The following is a 20,713-nucleotide window of genomic DNA, read 5'->3' as shown; positions in this document are numbered from 1 at the left end:
CATGCCTGGTGCTTGTGGATGTCAGAAGAGGGCATTGGATCTCCCAGGACTGGAGTCAAAGGTAGATATCAGGTACCATGTGGGTGCTGAGAACTGAACCCAGGTCACCTGCAAGAGCAACAAGTGCTTACCAGCTGAGCCAACTCTCCAGCCCAATATTTTTTTTTTTTAAAGATTTATTTTATGTATGTGAGTACACTGTAGCTGTCTACAGACACACCAGAAGAGGGCATCAGATCCCATTACAGATGGCTGTGAGCCACCTTGTGGTTGCTGGGAATTGAACTCAGGACCTCTGGAAGAGCAGCCATTGCTCTTAACCACTGAGCCATCTCTCCAGCCCCCAATATTTTTTAATAAATGAAACTTGTTATATATTTACTAGCCTTTGCAACAATATATTCTGTTTCTACAGAATGGTCACAAAGCAGGTGTCTCTAACCCTAGTGATGACTAGAATTACCAGGAAACTTCTGGTTTCAAGTAAGTTTAGGAACTGCTGACACAGAATTCTGTGCATATTTTTCTCTAACCTAGAAAATCTCGTTATCCTTTATAATATTTCCATCTCTCAACAAATACCAATACTTTATTCATGAGAAGTAGGGGATCTAGTCAGTAGCTTCTGTGTTTTCAACAGCCAGCACCACAAACAGGAAGTCAAGCTGAATGAAACATGACTAAACAGTTGGCTTTGTTCTCCTTTTCCAGCCCTCATCACTGGGAATCTGTTGGCTGGTTACTGGAGTCCCTAGTAAAGGGTGCCCTTGTTACCTCATGACAGGCTGAGAAGACACGTGCACTTGGTAGAACAGAGAGTACAGATAGGGCAGGAGGGTGTAGCGCTCTCTGATGGCTTCCCGGATAAGCTGAGTGTATTCTTCCCCAAACAGCCAGGGTTCTCGCCGCTTGGTGTTCATGGTAGCATGGCCACGGAAGAAGGGCTGGTAAGCTGCAGCCTGGTACCAACGCACTAGCAGCTCTTCCTCAGGATTGCCAATGAAGCCACCCACATCAGCTGGTTAGACAGACAAAGACCAGATGAAGAAACCATACTTGTAACCAATAATGTACTAAGGTAGAAGGCCTTGAAATAGAGAGGAGACACTCTATGTGCATACTAAACTTGAGAGGCAAATCTATGGCCTCAAATAGGGGAGTCTGAGCCCCAAACACCAGCCAGTGATCCAGCAGAATGCTCTGTGATTTCTTTTTTTCCTTTCTTTCTTTTTTGTTATTTTGTCTCTCTCTCTCTCTTTTTTTTTTTCCAGAGCTGAGGACAAACCCAGGGCCTGTGCTTGCAAGCGCTCTACCACTGAGCTAAATCTCCAACCCCTCCTTCTTTCTTTTTTGTCAAAAGGTCACAGGCTTTTCTGTAAGAACAGTTGTCCTGTGTGTCTGTGTGTTCTGAATTCTCCACTACTCAGAAATTGCAGTCTCCCTGGTTAGGTGTGGGTCTATGTGTTGAAGAAAAGGTAGCTGGTAATTTATTTCTTTTGAAAACAAACGCTAAAATAATATCAACCACAGAGAAGCAAATCAGCAGCATTGGAGATTTAGGTAGAATTTCCTGCTCACTCCATGGATAGGACATGTATTTCTTGCCTGTGAACCAATGTCATAAAGACACATATATCAAAAAAGTGTTATTAATTTGTTTTTATTCTTGTAGAGGATAAAAATCAATCAGACTTGCAGCCAGAACTGGAGGCAGTATATTCTGAGCACCTTCATATTGATAACGTTTATCACCGTTGAATTCTCAGGACGAGGGAAGGCAAGCCATCAGACATGGATTTTAACAAGACCTATCTTTTCTAAGAGCACATATTTTGTGTGTGTGTGCATGAATGTGTATGTGTGTGTTCATGTGTGAGAAGGCATGTGGAGGCCGCAACCTGACTTCAATGTCTTCCTTAGTCACTCTCTACTTTATTTTTTGAGACAAGTTCTCCCATTAAACCTGAAGTGTATTGATTGTCTAGACTGGCTTGTTAGCAAGCAACAGGGGTCCTCCTGTCTCAGCCTCCCCAGCTCTGGGATCACAGGGATGTGCCATTGCATCTGGCTCTTTTACATGGGTGCTGAGGTTCAGAACTTAGGTCCTCATATTTATGCAGCGCACTTTACTGACTGAGCCATCTTCATAGTCCCATATTTTTAAGACAGAGTCTTCTATAGTCCAGCCCAACCTCAGAGGAACTAGTAGCTCAGGACAGCCTTAAACCTTTGATCTTACTATTTCCATATCCAAGGCTGGATCATAGGTATGTGCAACCGTGAGTGTTTTTATGTGGGGCTTGGGATCAAACTGAGGGCTTCTTGTGAACTAGGCAAGCACTGGAGCAACTGAGCATATCTTAAAGGAAAAAAATTAAATCATGTTACAGAATCTTACATCTGCTGAGCACAAAATATTTCTGTAAGGCTGATCCTCTTATTCCCTTGGCTACCCTGCTGCCTATCAAACCCAGGCCTTGAGCATGCTAGGCTCACACTCTACTGAGCTAGGTTGGCTTTGGTTTGCTAAGTTGGTTTCAGTGCTCTCGTGTTTCTGAAATATGCAGTTACTGTGCCTCTGGAGGCCACAGTGCTGAGGGAACGAAACATCCTCCACCTGACTTTATGCCCTCAATTCAGACAAGATACTTGTAAGATTTAAGAAAAACAAAACAAATAAACAAACAAACAGGGTCTCTCTATGTAGACCCAGCTGTCCTGGAGCTTGCTATGTAGCATAGGCTGACCCCAAGTTTGTAGAGATGCTCTTATCTCTGCCTTTAGACGGTTGGACTAAAGGTATGCACCACCACACCAAACTGTGCAGTAAGTTTTAAAGTGTCACTTCTGCTCTCCTCCCGTTTTCTTCCCTGCATTCATCCGTGTTTGAACAGGCTAGTGAGCATTGAAGACCCTCACTTCTCACTCCCTCCTGGTCGGTGCCTCAGGACAGCAACCGTCTTACCTCCACAGAAGGAGATCCCCGAGACACTGAGGGTAAGTAACATTGGGATGGAGATTTTCAGATAGCTCCATTCTGCTGTGTTGTCTCCCGTCCACACTGCACCTAGATCGCCCATAATGAGGCATGGAAACACACAAATCCTTCAATGCATTCCATTTCATTTAGACTCCATATTTGTAAAATACAAACATAACAAAAAGGTAAACAGATTTCTCACCTTAAACAAATTCTGATATTTCTGGAAAAGGTATCAATTTTCTAATCAATTTTCTAAAAAGATATTAAGATCCATAAAACACTGGGTAGTGATGGTGCATTCTTTTAATCACAGCACTCAGGAGGCAGAGACAGGCAGTTCTCTTTGTGTTTGATGCCAGCCTGGTCTACAGAGCAAGATCCAGGACAGCCAAGGGTACAGAAACAAACAAACAACAACAACAACAACAAAAACCTCAAACCCAAAACCATCTTAGAGTTTCCATTGCTGTGAAGAGACACCATGACCACGGCAACTCTTATAAGAACATTTAATTGAGGCTGACTTACAGGTTCAGAGGTTCAGTTCATTGTCATCAAGGCAGGACCATGGCAGCATCCAGACAGGCATGTCACTGGAGGTGTTGAGAGTTCTGCATCCTGATCTGACTGTAGCCAGGGGAAAACTGACTCTTCTGCACTGGGTGGAGCTTCAAAGCCCACCCTCTCAATAACACACTTCCTCCAACAAGGCCACACCTCCTAACAGTACCATTCCCTATAGGCCAAGCCTATTTAAACTACCACACAAACCAAACCAACAAAAATAAGTAAATACTCTGGGTTTCTTGTCCCACTTGGTCATCATAACAGTCCTATCAGGCAGACACTATTATTAGCTCTATTTTATAAAGTAGAGAACTATGGTGAACAGTGGATCCATAACCTTTCCTAGTTACATAGTTACCGAAAATATTTGAGTCTAGAAGTCACACTGTTAAAGCCAAAGTTCCAGTTCACATCATAGTTGGTAAGAGTTTATGACAGTTTCTATATCATTAAAGAGATAGCAAGAGGGGGACACAATCTTATTTCTCTACATCTAGAGATTCTGCAGCCTTTCTTGCTTTATCTTTTACCAAAACTGTTCCAGTAGATATTTTTGTTTTAATCTTCTGTAGAAATGTTCAGCTGACCTACAGGCAGAGAAAATATTTTCAAGGTTTTTTCTTTTTAACAATTGCACTCTATTAATTTTTCCTTGACATCAACTAAGCTATGGATATATCCACACAGTGATTTTGAAATCATGGTGACACTCTCATCAAGAAAGCTGATGCAAACCAGGCTGTGGTGGTGTATCCTTTTAATCCCAACACTCTGGGAAGCAGAGGCAGGTGGACCTCTGAGTTTGAGGCCAGCCTGGTTTACAGGGTGAGCTCCAGGATAGCCAGAACTACCTGTCTCAAAACACAGAACAAAACAAAACAAAACACCACCATCCTCAAAAAACAAAAAAGCTCATGAAGACACACAGCATATCATAGTTAACATGGGCGTTCAGTCACATTTGTTTATAGTGATTGGTCAAAGATATGACTGGGAAAAGTCATGTTGTCCTAGCTACACACTGGGTCAAATAATCAGAGTACTGTAGAAACAGATCAGCATCTACGAGATCAGAAATAATGTAAGACAGCACAGGGCATGGTAGCATAGATGTGCAATTCCAGCTCTGGGGAGGGAAAGGGAATACAAGTTCAATGCCAGCCTGAGCTACAGAGTGAGACTCTATATCAACAAATCCAAGAAAAAAAATTAGCATCCATATGTCTTATCTTTTTAAACTGTTGCCTATAAACTTTTTCATTGATTCTATCCATCCCTAATTTCCCCTGTAGTTTTGTTTTTTGCTTTTTGTTGTTGTTATTGTTGTTGTTTTTGAGATAGAAACTCACTATGTATCCTGGGTTGTGGAAGTTGGTTCTCTCCTTTCACCACGTAACGTGGGTCCCTACAATTTAACTCAGGCCATTAAGCTTAGTGGTTAGTGCTTTAACCCATCGAACCCTCTTGCTGGCCCTTATTTATTTATTTATTTATTTATTTATTTATTTATCTGTATCTCAGGTTGGTTTCACATCTTCTATGTAGCTTATGATGACCTCGAACTTCTGATCCTTCTGCTTCTACTCCCAAGTGCTGGGATTATAGGCTTAAATTTTCCTGTATTTCACTGAAATCTACTTATTGATTTAAATGACTACATTTACATTTTTAACACTTGGGATAATGAATATCACTTAGGCATACTTTTATTTTTAGTTTATATAATGTTACAAACTTATTCTCATGCATTAAAACTAGCACTTTAAGGAAGGAGAGAACTAACTACCACAGGTTGTCCTCTGACCTCTACACACGTGGCATGTGTCATGCCTCCCTAAAATAAATTTAAAAAAACATTTAAACTATAATTTTAAACTGCCTCATCATAGTTTGTCTCATGGATAACCCACACTTTTGTAACCCTTCTTTTTCTGTTATATGCGTAGACTTTCCTTTCAACCTCAAGGTCTAATGCTATGATGCATACCTCCATTGAAACTATTCTGTCCTTTGGCTGAAGAACATGGGGTGGTTTAGGGAGGTTGAGTGTGAGACCTGAAAATGTCTACCATAAAGCAAAGCTAAGTTCTTTACATCAGCACCAGAGCTCTTAAAATAGCTTTTATTTTAAGATCCAAGGCCTTAACCTTCCTGCCACAGAGTGGTTAGGTTGAACCTGATCTGTAAACCAGATCCAGTCATAGATAACCCTGACAATAAACAGCAGCCAGATCTATTTCAAGCCATCTTGCTAAGTGGAACAGGTGACTGAAGCAGTATGCTAGAGATGTATTTCCCTGGTTTTTACAAGTCAAAAGATAGGATCAAAGATGGCCATGCCAGAAAACTGAATACTCCTAAGTCACTCTCCCAACAAGTAAGGGCCATTTTTTTAGTAGAAAAAAAAGAATTAAATTTGATTGTGGTGGTTGATTTGAATAAAATGGCCCCCATAGGCCCACAGGGAGTGACACTATTAGGAGGTGTGGCCTTGTTGGAGTAGGTGTGGCTTTATTGGAGGAGGCATGTCACTAGGGGGTGGACTTTGAGGTCTCAGATGCTCAAGCCAGGTGTACTGTGACTCTCAGCCCCTTCTCCAGCACCATGTCTGCCTTCTTGCAACTGTATCTCTGACCATGATGATAGTGGACTAAACCTCTGAAACTGTAAGCCAGCCCCAATTTAATGTTTTCTTTATAAACATTGCTGTGGTCATGGTGTCTCTTTACAGCAATAGAAAATAAGACATTGATGAAAAATTTTTTTACTGTTTTTTTGGGATATGGGAGGGAGACAGGGTCTCATGAAACCCAAGATAGCCTTGGAGGATGATATGAACATCTGTTCTTCCTGCCTCCATCTCTGGAGTGCTAGGATTACAAACATGCACTACCTTGACTGGGTTTATATGATGCTGAGCCTTAAACCCAGGGCCTCTTGCCTACTAGGCAGTCATTTTACCAACTGAAGTACCTCTAAGTATTTTTATTCATAGTTAAAATATACATGTCAGAACACATCATTTTCTATACTGTAAGTTATAACACTATTGAAGAGGAACATAGTGTCAGCATATATCATAAATGGTGTACAAAAGAAAAAGATGGGTAGCTACATTGTATTTTATAATGTGAACCATTTCTTACCATACTTTTGTGATCCAGCAAAGAAGGAACGTGAAAGAACAAAGGGTCTCTCCTTCCCCTTAGATCGCTGTATCAATCCTTCTGCGGTAGCCATTTGCTATAAGTCAGTTAATGGAGAAAGATTGGAAAGAGGAGACAGGATGAGGGTATCATGCCAACATGCGCAATAGACTACTAATATGAGAAAGGTAAACAGTCAGAGGGTCTGTGAAATGGGAAATAATAAACCCATCAAGTCTCTTTGATGGCACAATGAATGACATTAATTTGCCTGGTAAAGATGGAAACATTTATTAGCTTAGGAATATCAGTGAGGTAATAGTAAACAGAGACAGGGATGCAGATGAGAAGAGTGGCTACCCAGCATGCCCGACGACCAGCATGGCGGAAAACAAACACCACACAACAAAACAAACACCAACCGACCATTTATTTAGTGGTACTATTGGTGGGCATTTTACAATATATTTCCATATAATTTGCATAATAATCTGTTAGTCAGATAGTTTTCATTGGTAAAAAAAGTAAATTCAGAGATGTTAAATGTCTGCTTTAGCCTACCTAAGAAATTCCTCAAGTAACTGACAATTAAAGCAAAAAGCCTTTAGAGAAATAAGCATATAATACCTGGAAAAGGATATATCCTGCTAGCAGCAGGAAATAGCGATTGAGGGAGACCTAGAGCCATGTAGCCACATTCCCAAAATAACAAAGACTCATAGGTACCAACTAGGGTAAGTGATTCTCAATCTTTGATATGATTAGCAAATAGAAGACAATTCTACCATCTTTCCTGAGAAGGCTGAGCAAATTAGGAAAGCTTACACATTTAAAAAGTACAGTGTGATGGTTTGAATAAGAACAGCCCTCATAGGCTCAAATATTTAAATAGTTGGTCCCCAGTTGGTGGAACTGTTTGGTAAGGATTAGGAGTGTGACCTTGATAGAGGAGATGTGTCACCATGGGTAGGCTTTGAGGTTTCAAAAGATTTATGCCATTCCCAAATGTGCCTCCCTCTTAAAGCCTTATGGCTGTAGATCAGGATACAAGCTTTCAGTGTTCCTTCACTGTGCCATCATGGCCGTTAATCTTCCTAACCCATAATGTAAATTAAATGCTTTATTTTACAAGTTCCTTTGGAACTTGTTCTACAAAGTGAGTTCTAGGACATCTAAGGGCTACAAGAAAAAACCCTGTCTTGTAACAAACAAACAGACAAAAAAGTTACCATGGCCATGTCTTTTCACTGTAATAGAACCTAAGCTATATACTTATTAGAATAAGTATACACACATTTGCTTGCTTTTTAAAAAAAAAGATTTTATTTATTTTATATATGTGAGTACACTGTTGCTGTCTTCAGATGCTAGGAATTGAACTCAGGACCTCTGGAAGAGCAATCAGTGCTCTTAATCTCTCCAGCCCTTGCTTGCTTTTTTAAAGAATGTTTTCCCTTTTATGTATGAGTGTTTTGCTTGGATGTATATCTTTGCATTATGTGCATGCTCTGCTTATGGATGCCAGGAGGAGCCTTTGGATCCTCTGAAACTGGGATTGCAGATGGTTGTTAGCCACCAACTAAGTGCTGGGAACTGAGCCACTGAACCATTTTTATAGCCCTTTAAAATACTTCAAAAATTTATGTATAAGTGAATGTATAATCCCTGTGTATAATCTTCCCTCTGAAGACAGTGTTAGATGCTCTAGAGCTAGAGTTACAGGCTTTATGAGCTGCCAGAGTTAGGTTCTGGGAACCAAACACAGGCCCTCTGGAAGAGCAGGAAGCCCTCCTAAGCATTGATCCTAACCATCACTCTAGCCACTGTCTGCCTTTTGCTTTTAAGACAGGGTCTTGTTGTATAGTCTAGGCTGGCTTGGAACTCACTATGTAGACAAGTAGTCCTTGAATTCATAGTCCCTCCATACTATGGATACTAGAATTACACATGTATGTCACCAAACTCAGCTAAGCTAGCAATAGATGGCTATTTATGAAATTTTAAAGCCTTGCTTTAATTACATTCATTAACATATATGTAGATTGTGCCAATAAACATAGTAGTACACAATATTTAAAATTTTATCAAGTTTATTGTGGAAGGAAAAGGAAGCACAGGGAGAAATAATAAATTGGCTGTGATCTAAGACTCTACAGTTTACAACAAAGACACATAAGAAGCATGCACAGCACACTCAGTTATACAACTGACTCTTTGTTTAAAAGCAGGCCACATGAATCTGTTTGACTTCTTTTTAGATGTCTTACCTGATAAAACCCGTAGATGTTGTGAAGTTCTCTGTGCTCCCAGTTGCCATAGTGAACAGCATTCTTTTGCATAGTTAGCTCTGGCCCTCTGAAGACTGAGGGCTCATTCATGTCATTCCATATGAAAAGGATGTCTGTAGATCCCTAGGAAGTGAATCCTGGTCATGAGAATCCTTCCCCAGGGATGATGTTAATAGTATAGTATCTCTGATCGTCTTTCTTTTCTTTCTTATTTATTTTTATGCTGATTAGGCTGTTAATTTTGCCTGTTTTGTTCAATAAAATCCCATTAACCAAGAACAGTATCTGACCCAAAGAAAGTTATCAATAAATGTTTGTTGATAGAATGTTGCACTTTATTGTCTGCAAAATACACACTGCACTGCAAGTTCTCTCCAAGACATCACTGCAAAAAACATGCCATAAACAGTGTGACTATTCACCATTAGGCCTTACATCATCCACTCTCTACTATAAATCTTTACTTGATCCTATCCAAAGAGCTGTGAAATCTCTGCTATAATTCTTAACTAAAAGCAATTATTACTATACATGATTTGATTTTTTCTCTAATATTCTGAGTTATCTGTTTGTTAACATCTTCTATAGCTTGTGTTCTTTCCATCTAGAGAACATGGCACTAAAACTCCTTTTATAAAATTCCTGGTCTCAGCATTTGACTTCCATTACAGGGGCTATCACACAGCTCACCCCATTATTTCCTAAAGCTCTGTTCTTCACACTGTGTCCTAATAAGTCCCAGATTCCTTCCAGGACACCACAGAACACTCCTGAGACCTTACCCACATGGTAGATGATCCTTCCAATGCTTGGGAGTGGCCTATGCATTTCTTTTTGAATCTCTACTTTCAACTATTTCTAAGCATATGTACTGTGTGTGCGCACATGTGTGCACACATGCATGCATGCAAAAGGATCTCTCTATTATGTAATTCTGGCTGTCCTGGAACTCACTATGTACACCAGGATGGCCTTGAATTTTCAGAGATCTATCTATGTCTGCCTTCTGAGTGCTAGGATTAAAGGTGTGCACTAGTGTGCTTGGCTTCTAAGCAAATGCACTTCTAAGAACAAAGCTGTATAGTTTTCAAACATTTGCCTCCAGTCTTCTTTACACTTATAAGACAAATATCAGCAAGCTTTCTTCTCTTTCTCATCCTTCTCGTTCTCCTTCTTTTTCTCCTTCTTCTCATTGTTGTTGTTGCTGTTGTTGTTCTTCTTCATGTAAGGATCTATATACTGTACATTTCCATCTTTGTGGATTATAAAAGCTCATTAATTATTCTAGTCTGGCACAGTATTGTGAAAGCAGCCACACACAATGAAGTGAATGATTATAGCCATATTTAGTAAGGATTGTTGTCTATACTGCACTGTTTTCTAATCTCCTAATCAATGATGCTCAAAAGCAAGTATCTTGTGCTTAACAGCCGAGCTTGGGAGACAAACAGACTTGAATTCAAACCTTGGGCCCATCCCGTAGTAAGTGGGTGACATTCATGGGTTTTTAAAACTCTCCACACCTCAATTTTATTATGTATAGGGTTAAGATTTAATTCAGAGTGTTATTATAAAGAAAAAATGGAGTAATACACATCAAATGCTTAAAACAGCATTTGGTCTGTGGTTAGGTATTACCATGACTGTCATCATCACTATAATGGTGAAATACAGGTCTCTAATGTGACTTCTCCAGTTCTTTTGTGGTTAAGATTTTAATTATTATATTTTGCTTTAGCAATACATTATGATTTTTAACAGTTCTTCTCAACCTTCCTAATGCTGTGACTTTCTAATAAAGTTCTTCATGTTGTGGTGACCTTTGAACATAAAATTATTTTTGTTGCTACTTCCAAACTGTAATTTTGCTATTATTATGAATTGTAATGTAAATATCTGATATGCAGGCTATCTGGTATGCAAACTCTGTGAAAGGGTTGTTTAACACCCCCTTGTCACCCATAGGTTGAGAACCACTGGTTTATAAGATAGTTTCACACTTGTCATATCCACTTTATTGCTGTACTTTAAAAGCTACATAATAAAAGCAGTCCTATGCAACTACCTTTTCCTTTCATCATTTCAGGTTAACTAGGAAACAGTGGGGGAATTTGAGGGTGGAGAGGTGGGAGTGGGTGGGAGCACATTCTCATAGAAGCAGGAGGAGGGGGGATGGGATGGGGATTTCTGGGTTGGGGGGAATGGGGAAAGGGGATAACATCTAAAATGCAAATAAAATATCCAATGAAGAAGAATGAGAGGAGGAGGAGGAGGAGCAAGAGGAGGAAGAGGAAGAAGAAAAACCAACCTGATAAACAGGAAAAGCAAAAAGGCTGGAATACCATTCTCTGACCTTGGGGTTGGTGAAGTCCAGGTAAGACGAGAGACCTATAGAGGCACAACAATGGGCAGTCTGTCAAGAACAGTGAGGTTTACAGTAAGATGTGTGGTAAGGAATATGCAATGTGAGACATCAATGGACACCTTATGTCAAATATAAAGGACAACGGAGAGAGGCATGGTTTACAAGGGAGTGAAGGTAATCTTTAAAGTGACAAGCTCATGGGTGTAAAATGTGTGTGCTATTTTTATGTTTGTTTTAAAATGTTTCTTTAATGTCTCCTTTTCTCACAAGCAGTAACCAGTTCTCTTAACTTCTAGCCAGCCCTCCTTCCAGTTTCCAGCCCAGCTCCTTCAAACATTTCTCCCAACTGTTCTAGCCTATACACTTAGCCCAGCTTCTCCTGGCTCAGCATTCACTAACTGTCTTCTCTTCTCTCTCTGCTAGCCCAATTCACTTTCAACTGTCTCCTAACAATATCTCCTCTAGCTCAGCTCAGCTTCTCCTGGCTCAATGGTCTCCTATTTTTCACCCTGCTTAATCTCTTTTCTGCACAGCTGTCTTCTTTAGCCTACTCAATCTTCTCTCTTCCCGCACCAACTGTCTCCTCTAACTCTATCTCTGACTACCCTTCTGCCACCTGGACCCTATTCTTTCTCTCAGCCTCTGTTGGCTTTTTATATCCTCTTCTGTTCCCAGAAGTCCAAGAGGCAACTGACACTGAAAGTTCTATTAAAGTGGGTGACCTTTATGGGTTCTTCCCTCTGAGCATCATTGATTAGAAGATTAGAAAACAGAGCAGTATAGACAACAATCCTTATCTAAATATGGCTAAAGTCATTCACTTCACGACTAGCAGCTGGGGATCTTTTAAGGGGTCAGACACACAAAAATAAAGCACACTATACAAGGGCCTGGAAAGGAACAAGTATTGGGATGGAGCCTGTCCTTCACTAATGGCCTAAGAAAGGTCAAGCAAGGATGCCAAATCCCTTGAAGTGACTCCTGTTTTTAAAGAGAACACAGACTTCTTCAAATGGTTCAAGGGAGAAAAGGAAGGCATAGGCTTCTCCACAGCACTTGGATTTATGACACTGTGGTAAATTCTTTTGGTCTTTGGAGAATTCTAATGAGGGCTTTAAACTAACAGCTTTTGCATCTAGAGTTCTACAGGCATGGAGGCCATTTATGAAAGTCTGAAAGTCAAAACTGTAGGCTAAAGGACAAAGAACAATCAATCATAAGGGAGAGCCTGCCAGACACTGCCCCTCCTTGCTTTCCTCATTCCTTGCTTCCAATCTCAGAGAAATAACCTGCCACAGAGATGAGCTTGTTTGCTTATGCTTCATTCTGTCATCTATCTGATCACTGACTGACAATCACACTCATAGCTCATAGGTCATTGCACCAGGTGTTAGGAAAGATATCAAAGAAGGCAATGGCAATGGCTCCCTTAAATGTGCCACAGACGTGGGTGGAAGAGAAAGAGATGCCCGAGAGGAATGAGAATGTCGGCTACAGATGTTTCATTAGTTGAGACTGAAGAAGTGGAAATAAGTGACACCATACCAGGCCAACATATTCCTTCGAAGTCGCCACCCTCTGGATTCTTCACAAAGAAGCCCTGTTCTTTGGCTTGAGCATAGATTGTGTACTCAGGATCCACCTTGATGTGGGGGTCACTGATAACCACAAGCTGTCAGGACATATTTTAAGACCATGTCAGTTTTATAAGACTTATGTTCATTTAGGTGTTTTATCCATAGTTTGGGGGGTTGAGTTTTACTCAGAAACTACAACTCACTGAAAATTTTGGACATTTGTAAATCCCTGTAACATTTCATTCAAAAATTGTTCTTAAATCTATGTGAATCCTGTTATAATTATCACGATTTATCATTTTACTATTTTACATTTATTTATTTACTTAGTGTGTGTGTGTGTGTGTCTGAAGTTGGTTCTCTCCTGCCATCAGGTGTGTTCTGGGGCTTGAACTCAGGTTCTTAGACATGGTGGCAAAGTGCCTTTACCCACAGAGCCATTTTAGCAGCCATGCATGTCTTTAAGATGATATTTACTAAGCTTTTCTCTATCTGTGATGCCAAGTGCTATATGGAAGGATTAACTGGGCAAGGTCCTAACTCCCTAAGTATGTAGGGCAAAGGTGACACTGTTGAAAAGAAATCAAGTGCCTGGGAGGTAACTTGCAAGTACAGTCAGGTCCTTACAAGTATGAGGGCCTGATCTGAGCCTCAGAACCCATGTAAAGAAGCCAGGTATGGTGGCATGTGTCTGTAATCCCAGCACTGGGAAGATAGAGGCAGGTATATGATCTTTGGGATTCTATGGCCAGTCATGTCAGTGAAAGACCATGTCTCACAAGAAAGAAAAAGGAAATGACACAAGGCTGTTCTCTGGCTTCTATAGGCACATGCATGCACCCATCTTCTCCACCCCCAACCCCTACCAAACCACAGAAACCATGGAAATGACATGGTAAAACCAAACCCAAATGTCAAAACAGCAATACCATCTAAACAAGGCTGATGGATGGCTCAGAAGCTAAAGGTGCTTGCTGCCAACCATGAAGATCTGAGTTTGATCCCTGGAACCCAAGTTCCATTAAGTAGAAAGAGAGCATCTTTTCATGTGCTTCTTGGCTATCTCTACTTGAATACCTTTTTTGGTGGACTATCTATTCAAGTCCTGTGTTACTTCTTTAAGTGTTGGGAGTTTTTTAGTTGCTAAGCTACACAACTTGTTATATATTCTGCCATCCACTCCTGTTTGTCTCTCTCTCTCTTGTATTACAGTTGTATATGCTTGCCTTTCTCTGCCCACTCAAAGATCCCTTTACCACTAGCACAGCATCTTGAACACTGAGAGATCTCAAGAAATGGAGGATGGAGAAACAGCTTTGCTGTTAAGATCGCTGGCTGCTCTAATGAAATCCTGGGTTCAATCCTTAGCACCCACATGGTGGCTCATAACAGTTTGTAGCTCCAGTCCCAGGGGATCAGATGTCCTTTTCTGTCCTTTAAATTTGGGGATTAAAAAGCTTTAGACATCAGGCTGATTTTACCTTGCGTTTTTTGCTCCTGAGCAGCTCTTGCATCCTTTTGGGGTTTGCAAATCTCTTTTTGTCCCAGGTGAAGTACTTCTTGTCCTCAGTGTGCTCTATGTCCAGCCACATGACATCATATGGAATGTCATGCTCATCAAAACCTGCATCTACTGCCTTCACATCTTGTTCATCTTCATAGTTCCAGCGACATTGGTGGTACCCCAAGGAAAAAAGAGGGGGCATGGCTTGTGTGCCTAAAAAAGATGACAATGGAAGCCACCAATGTTATTCATTGACATCAATGTTATTCATAGCCATCCTCCTATAGCTCAGGCTATAGGTACTGAGCTTGACACTATATAGAATATTAACAGAAGAATGTGGCAATTAGGGTGATAGGGCAGGTATATAAATAAATGCTGACCTGAGGTATAACTGCCATGCTAAGGTATCAGTCTAGTGCCATGGGGACACATACACTCTGCTTCCAGAGTAATGTGAGATCTTTAGACGTTTCCCTGGGTTCAATGAGAAGAGTAGAGGCCTTGAATAATAGGTAGGAGGAAGCCAGGCTGGGAGACAAGGTAGAGCTTAGAGAACAGAGACAGGCAAAGAAGTACATGTAGTCTTAGAGAAAACAAACACTTCAGGGATGACAGTGTGAGAGGCCAAGAGAAGCTAAAACTAGAAAGGCTCAGTTTATAAAGACCCCCCCACGTCAAGCTCAGAATTCTTCCCATATTTTTTTATATAAGAAAACATATCAAATGGCAAAATTGGGCTATGGATGCAGCTTAGGTGGTAGATCACTTGCCTAGTATGCACAAAACTCTGGGTTCAAAATTCACAGCACCCTATAAACCTGGACGTAATGCATGCCTGTAATCCCAGCACTTGGGAGCGGTAGAGGCAGAGGAATCAGAAGTTCAAAGTCATTCTTGTCTGCATAGAAAGTTCAAGGCTATCCTGAGATACATGAGACCATGTTTAAAAAAAAAAATAAGGCCAGTGAGATGGCTCAGTAGGTAAAGGTCCTTGCCACCAAGCCTAATGTCCTGAGTTCAGTTCCTGGGTCCCACCTGGTGGAAGTAGAGAACCAATTCATAAAAATTACTGTAACAAAGCAGCTTCAAAACAAAAGGGAAGTAGACTCGACATAGATCTGGAGGGCAGGACATAAGGGAGGGGTGATGTCTGCTGAACCAGGAAGAGTGAAAGGAGGGTACAAAGGAGAGGAGCGAGTCCATGCTTTAGAAACCTTGAAGACAGGCACATGCTCCTCACGTGCTAGGATGCCAGAATCATCCAGGCACCAGAAGCTTCCATGTAGAGCCATACAACAGGTGGCTTGTAATGACTTGTAACTCTAGCTCCAGAGGCTCAGTCACCTTCTTCCAGACTCTGCTGGCACTTTGTCTCATACATACATACATAATTTTAGAATAAAAATAAATTAAAGTAAACATTATCATCAGTATCTTTAGAGGTGAAAAAAAGATAGAATCACACAGTAGAGCAAGACATCATAAAATGACTAGGACTTCAAAGAACAATGAGCACACGGGAAAGACAGAGATAGGAACGTTCTTAACATCAGAAACATGCCAATAATGAAAGGCCTGGGAGATAAGAGGAAGAAAATTTCTCAGACAAGAGGCAAAATGAAAAAGAGGGGAAAAACAAGGATGGGAAACTATGAAAGGGATAGTTGAGACTGTTTGCCAGACTGAAGGACACCCAGACAGAACGTGTCCACATCTCACCCTCAGGACAGGAATGCATCAAGTGAACTTGTAAAATTTCAGAATATTAGTGATAAGGAGAGTAGTTCTGTGGGAAAAGAAAAATCATATGCAAAGGACTACAACAGTTGTTTTGGAGCAAGAAGACAGGGGACAGGAGAGAAATGCATTTGAATTCTGAGGAAATTTAGCTGACCCAATCACCAGCCTAGGGCAAAGGTAGGAGAAAGATGGCTTATCTCTGCAAGGAGTAAAGCATATGTATTTGCATTTATTTAGCCTATGTGCATGTGTGTTTGTGTATGTATGGAAGTGTGTATGCATGTATGTGTGTATGTGTGTATGCATGTGTGTGTGCATGTGTATGTACATGCACACATGGAGACAACTGGTAGGGAGTTAGTTTTCTATTTCTACCATGTGGATCCCTATGTTAAACTCAAGTCTTCAGGCTTGGTGGCAAGTGTCTTTACCTACTGAGCCATTTTACTGGTCCTAGCCTTTATTCTCTTAAAGAATAAGTATTTTATAGTTAAAGTCAGTAGTATATTTTAACAGAGAAGAACCATTCAAAAGTTCAGGACAGAATACTCCTTAGCTACAGGGGATTATTCTCAGAGACTAAAGCTTCAAACAGGCATATGACAAGGGTTAGGAATTAGGGGACAGTCTAGTGCAGTAGCTCTCAATCTTTCCAATGCTGCTATACTTTAATACAGTTCTTCATGTTGTGGTGACTCTCGATCATAAAATTATTTTATTGCTGCTTCATAACTGTAATTTTGCTGCTGTCATAAATCTTAATGTAAATATTTGATATGCAGGATATGTGACATGTGACCCCCCTGCAAAGGGGTCGAGACCCAGAGGTTGAGAACTCCTCTAGAGCCCTATTTAGCTTGTCTGGATGTAATGCGGATGGGAAGAAAATGCTTGCTACTTAAAACATTTAGCGACATTGTTTGCAGTGATGATGCACAGGACAGAGGAATCTAACAGAATGAAGAATGCTTGTACCTGTGATATACGAGTATTGCTTGAAGACGTCAGCAGGTGTAGGTCCTGTCAGCAGGAAAACATCAATGATCCCACTCTCTGACATCCAGTGCACATCAGTTCGGCACCTGGCCTTTTGTTTGGCAGCTGCTGGGCCCATCTGGGTCAGTGTGTACTGGAGAGAGAATGAAAGCTGAGAAATTTCACTGTAACCCATAGCACCCAGTTCTAAGTGAATCTGTCTACATTAGTAGCTCTTACTGACATTTGTTGATTACATTGCAAAGCTCTCAGTACAGGAAAATGCTGCTGCAAAGGAAAGGGCTCAGACTCACTGTGGAAAGTCTAGCATGCAGTCACACTCCACAGCTCACCTCAACTGCTGGCTCTGTGTTGATTTCCACTAGTGTTTCTGAGGCATTCAGCCAGAAAATGCCTACAGTCCTGCCCTGTTTGTGGGCCAGGAGATAAGGCACTGAACCATATATGCCCATTTTGTCATATACTTGGTATCCATAGACATCCAGATTATAAAGACGGTATGCATCTCCATCTCTGAAACACAAAGGAAGCTTAGCAACAAATACAAGTGGACCATTAAGGAATAGAGCAGCTGCATCCTCTCTGTAAACAACCTTTTACCTCCTGCCATGCATAAAGTCACACACTTACAATCCCCAAATGTGGAAGGTAGAGCTAGGAGAACTGAATTAGAGGCCAGCCTAGGCTATAGCAAGTTCTAGGCCAGCCTGGCATGTAACAAGACCCCACATAAAACCACTCCCCTACAAAGATTCATCTCTTACCACTTGCCTGAAGGCTTCCTGGCCCAACCTGGTTCATGTGATTCTCCTCCTGTGTCTCCACTGGTTTCCTGGATATCTTAAGCTTAGATCCTGAGCTACATTTTCTAAATGTCCACTGTGAATCCTCCAGAATAGCAGACACACTAAGCCTCCTCCACTGGTACACTGTGTGAAGACTTCTCTGCAACTAAGGCAAAAGAAGTGTATCCTAACATGCCTCCAGAGAGCTGAGCTGGGAAAGATCTGGAACAGGACAGAGGCTGGGGAAGTGAGACTAGTCACTCTGCCTACCTATGAAATAAACAGTCCCAAACCTGACAACTTTATCAGTCTCTGCTTCTCTTTGGTTTTGGCTTCTCTCTGGCAGATGCCTCTGGGATCCATTTGTCAGTAGTATCAGTATGCTCTGTCTCTTTAAGGGAACCACAGGTAATTGGAGATGCCACATTCTCTGGCTCATTCTCCTCTTTAGAGTGAAAGTCCTGTTCTAGATCAATATATTTATTTAGTATTCCCCCAGGGTTCCCTTCATAATAAAAGCAAACCTCCACTTTAATTCCAATTATTATTATTATTTCTGTATTTTGGGGGTTCACTATTACAGTTTTTTTTAAATTAATTTGAGTGTGTGTGCATGTATGTGGAAGTCAGAGACAGTTTTGTGGAGCTGGTTCTTTCTTTCCACCTCTATGTCCTGTCCTAGTTTCATTTCTGTTCCTGTGACAGATACTCTCACAAAAAGCAACCTAGGGGAAAGGGCTTGTTTGTACTTACAGATACAGTCCACTATTGCAGACACTCAGACAAGAGCAGAGACAGAAAAAACATACAGAACCTTGCTTGCTTGCTCTTACTAAGCTTTCAATTCTATTATACTGTTCAGGACTCTGAAAAATACTAGGAAGGTTTCTCAAACTCCATAAGTAATATTAAGCCACAAACTAGTTAATAATTGTGTCGGCTTAAATATGCTTGGTCCATGGGAAATGGCATTATTTATGAGATGTGGCCCTGTTGGAGGAAGTGTGTCAACGTATAGGTGGGCTTTGAGGGCTCCTCGTGCTCAAGCTCTGCCTAGCGTGAAAGAGAGCTTCCTCCTGGCTCTCTATAGGATACAATCTCGTCCTGGCTGGCTTTGGATCAAGATGTAGAACTCTTGGCTTCTCCAGCACCATGTCTGCTTACACGATGCCATGCTTCCCACCACGATAATAACAGACTAAACCTCTGAAACTATAAGCCAGCTCCAATTAAATGTTGTCCTTTATAAGAATTACCTTGGTCATGGTGTCTCTTCACAGCAATAAACCCTAAACTAAGACAAGAATCCTTACTGTCACTTACTTGGTATTTTTAAGCTGGTGTGACTCTGCATGTTGAGGGATTCCATAGAGATGTTCAAATCCATGAAGGGAGAAATCCAAACCAACAGAGGAAGGGCCTGCCAAGAATAGGACACAGCTAAGTTTTTGCTTCTTATAGATCAATCTAAAAGATTCAGTTAATTTAACTAACAACTAGCTGGGAGTAGAAAGATCTAAGCTGTATACTGATTTTGATGTAAATCGCTGAGGTGTTTGAGGAATGGTGAATGTATGTGTGTGTGTATAAAAGCATACAGCCACAAGTGATGCTGCCTGGGCTGTGTGCTGAAGCTCCCTTTGCCCTGGATACTGAGCACTTTTATCTTGGCTGGATGAGGTCATGTTTATCTTCTGCCTGATAACCTTCCTTGTCTGTGACTTTTTACAAGAACCACCATGTTGAGAGCAACATGAAGGCCTTCCTTACATCCTTTATGTATGACTGACTTCCCATGGTTGAGGTATGTGATGTGTAAGCCCATCCCCTCACATACTGCTAAACCTGTGAGAAATGTCATAGGCGGGCATGTAGCACCTGTGACAACGATGAGGAGGCCTAAAACTGTTAGCGTGGATGAGCTATACGATGTGGGTCTCACGAAAACAGAGTGTGGAATTACAGATGTCTGATTTACTCAGAACACCAAGCAGTGTGCTGGCCCAGGTCCTGTCCTAAGATTATAAGTTGCACATGGCCCATATAACTCTTTCATTCCTCCATAAGCTATATATAATTATTTCTCTGTTGTAGTGCGTTATTGAAGTATAGGGAACCCAACTAGGAGATTTCTGTTCACCTTATAGAAGTTACTTGTTTTAGGTGCCAAAGCTGAAGGAATCTATCTATCTATCTATCTATCTATCTATCTATCTATCTATCTATCTATCTACCTACCTATGCCTCTGGGGATTGAATTCAGGGCACCCCCACATTAGCCAAGCACTCTATCACAGATCCGTATTCCCAGACCGCAAATGATCTTCAGACATACATGTTTAGCTATTTTGGAATGATCTATTTTAATATTATGCCTCAATTTTGTCAATTTACCATTAGCTTTGACATCCACAAATTTTCCATATTTTTCTTCCCACAGGCCCAGGTCCTCTTGATCTTCCTATTTGGATGAAAAGGAGATCAAAATGAGTTTATAAACTGCAAAAAACCATGGTCACTCTATAACAATATGTCTTATTTGTATTATTAAGAAGCCTGAGGCACTGGCAAGATGACTTAGCAGGTAAAGGCCCTTGCCTCCTAATAAGGCAAGCTTGACCACTCAAGTTTAATCTTTGGAACCCACATAAAAGTGGAAGGCAAGAAATACCCCCATGGTGTTGCCCCCTGTCCTCCACATGCATGCCAATCCCCTACACACAATCCCCTACACACCAAGCCCTACACACAATCCCCTA

The 20,713-nt window shown here is 41.0% G+C and overlaps 1 protein-coding gene across 7 annotated transcripts in view; it reads right to left on the bottom strand.

Moving 5' to 3' along the window:
- Positions 1 to 20,713, bottom strand: part of Ganc (glucosidase alpha, neutral C) — a 57,068-nt gene that overhangs the window by 15,247 nt on the left and 21,108 nt on the right. For 5 of the 7 annotated variants that reach the window (XM_028767147.1, XM_028767151.1, XM_028767148.1 and 2 more), the window contains 11 exons: positions 20,349 to 20,415; positions 19,278 to 19,374; positions 17,502 to 17,682; positions 17,149 to 17,302; positions 14,408 to 14,643; positions 12,895 to 13,021; positions 11,293 to 11,372; positions 8,964 to 9,107; positions 6,697 to 6,793; positions 2,966 to 3,067; positions 775 to 1,018 (listed from right to left, as the gene is read on the bottom strand). In XM_028767147.1, coding sequence (XP_028622980.1) covers positions 775 to 1,018; positions 2,966 to 3,067; positions 6,697 to 6,793; positions 8,964 to 9,107; positions 11,293 to 11,372; positions 12,895 to 13,021; positions 14,408 to 14,643; positions 17,149 to 17,302; positions 17,502 to 17,682; positions 19,278 to 19,374; positions 20,349 to 20,415 — 1,529 coding nt within the window. Of the gene's footprint in view, positions 1 to 774; positions 1,019 to 2,965; positions 3,068 to 3,182; positions 3,236 to 3,689; positions 4,138 to 6,696; positions 6,794 to 8,963; positions 9,108 to 11,292; positions 11,373 to 12,894; positions 13,022 to 14,407; positions 14,644 to 17,148; positions 17,303 to 17,501; positions 17,683 to 19,277; positions 19,375 to 20,348; positions 20,416 to 20,713 lie in introns of those variants that run through there. The other 2 variants (XM_028767153.1, XM_028767152.1) reach the window with 2 other exon arrangements.

The sequence above is a fragment of the Grammomys surdaster genome, unplaced genomic scaffold (genome assembly GCF_004785775.1).
Source record: "Grammomys surdaster isolate TR1022 unplaced genomic scaffold, NIH_TR_1.0 170, whole genome shotgun sequence".
NCBI classification, from domain to species: domain Eukaryota; kingdom Metazoa; phylum Chordata; class Mammalia; order Rodentia; family Muridae; genus Grammomys; species Grammomys surdaster.
Note: the sequence above shows the minus strand (reverse complement) of the source record. Positions and strands in the feature narration are given on the sequence as shown.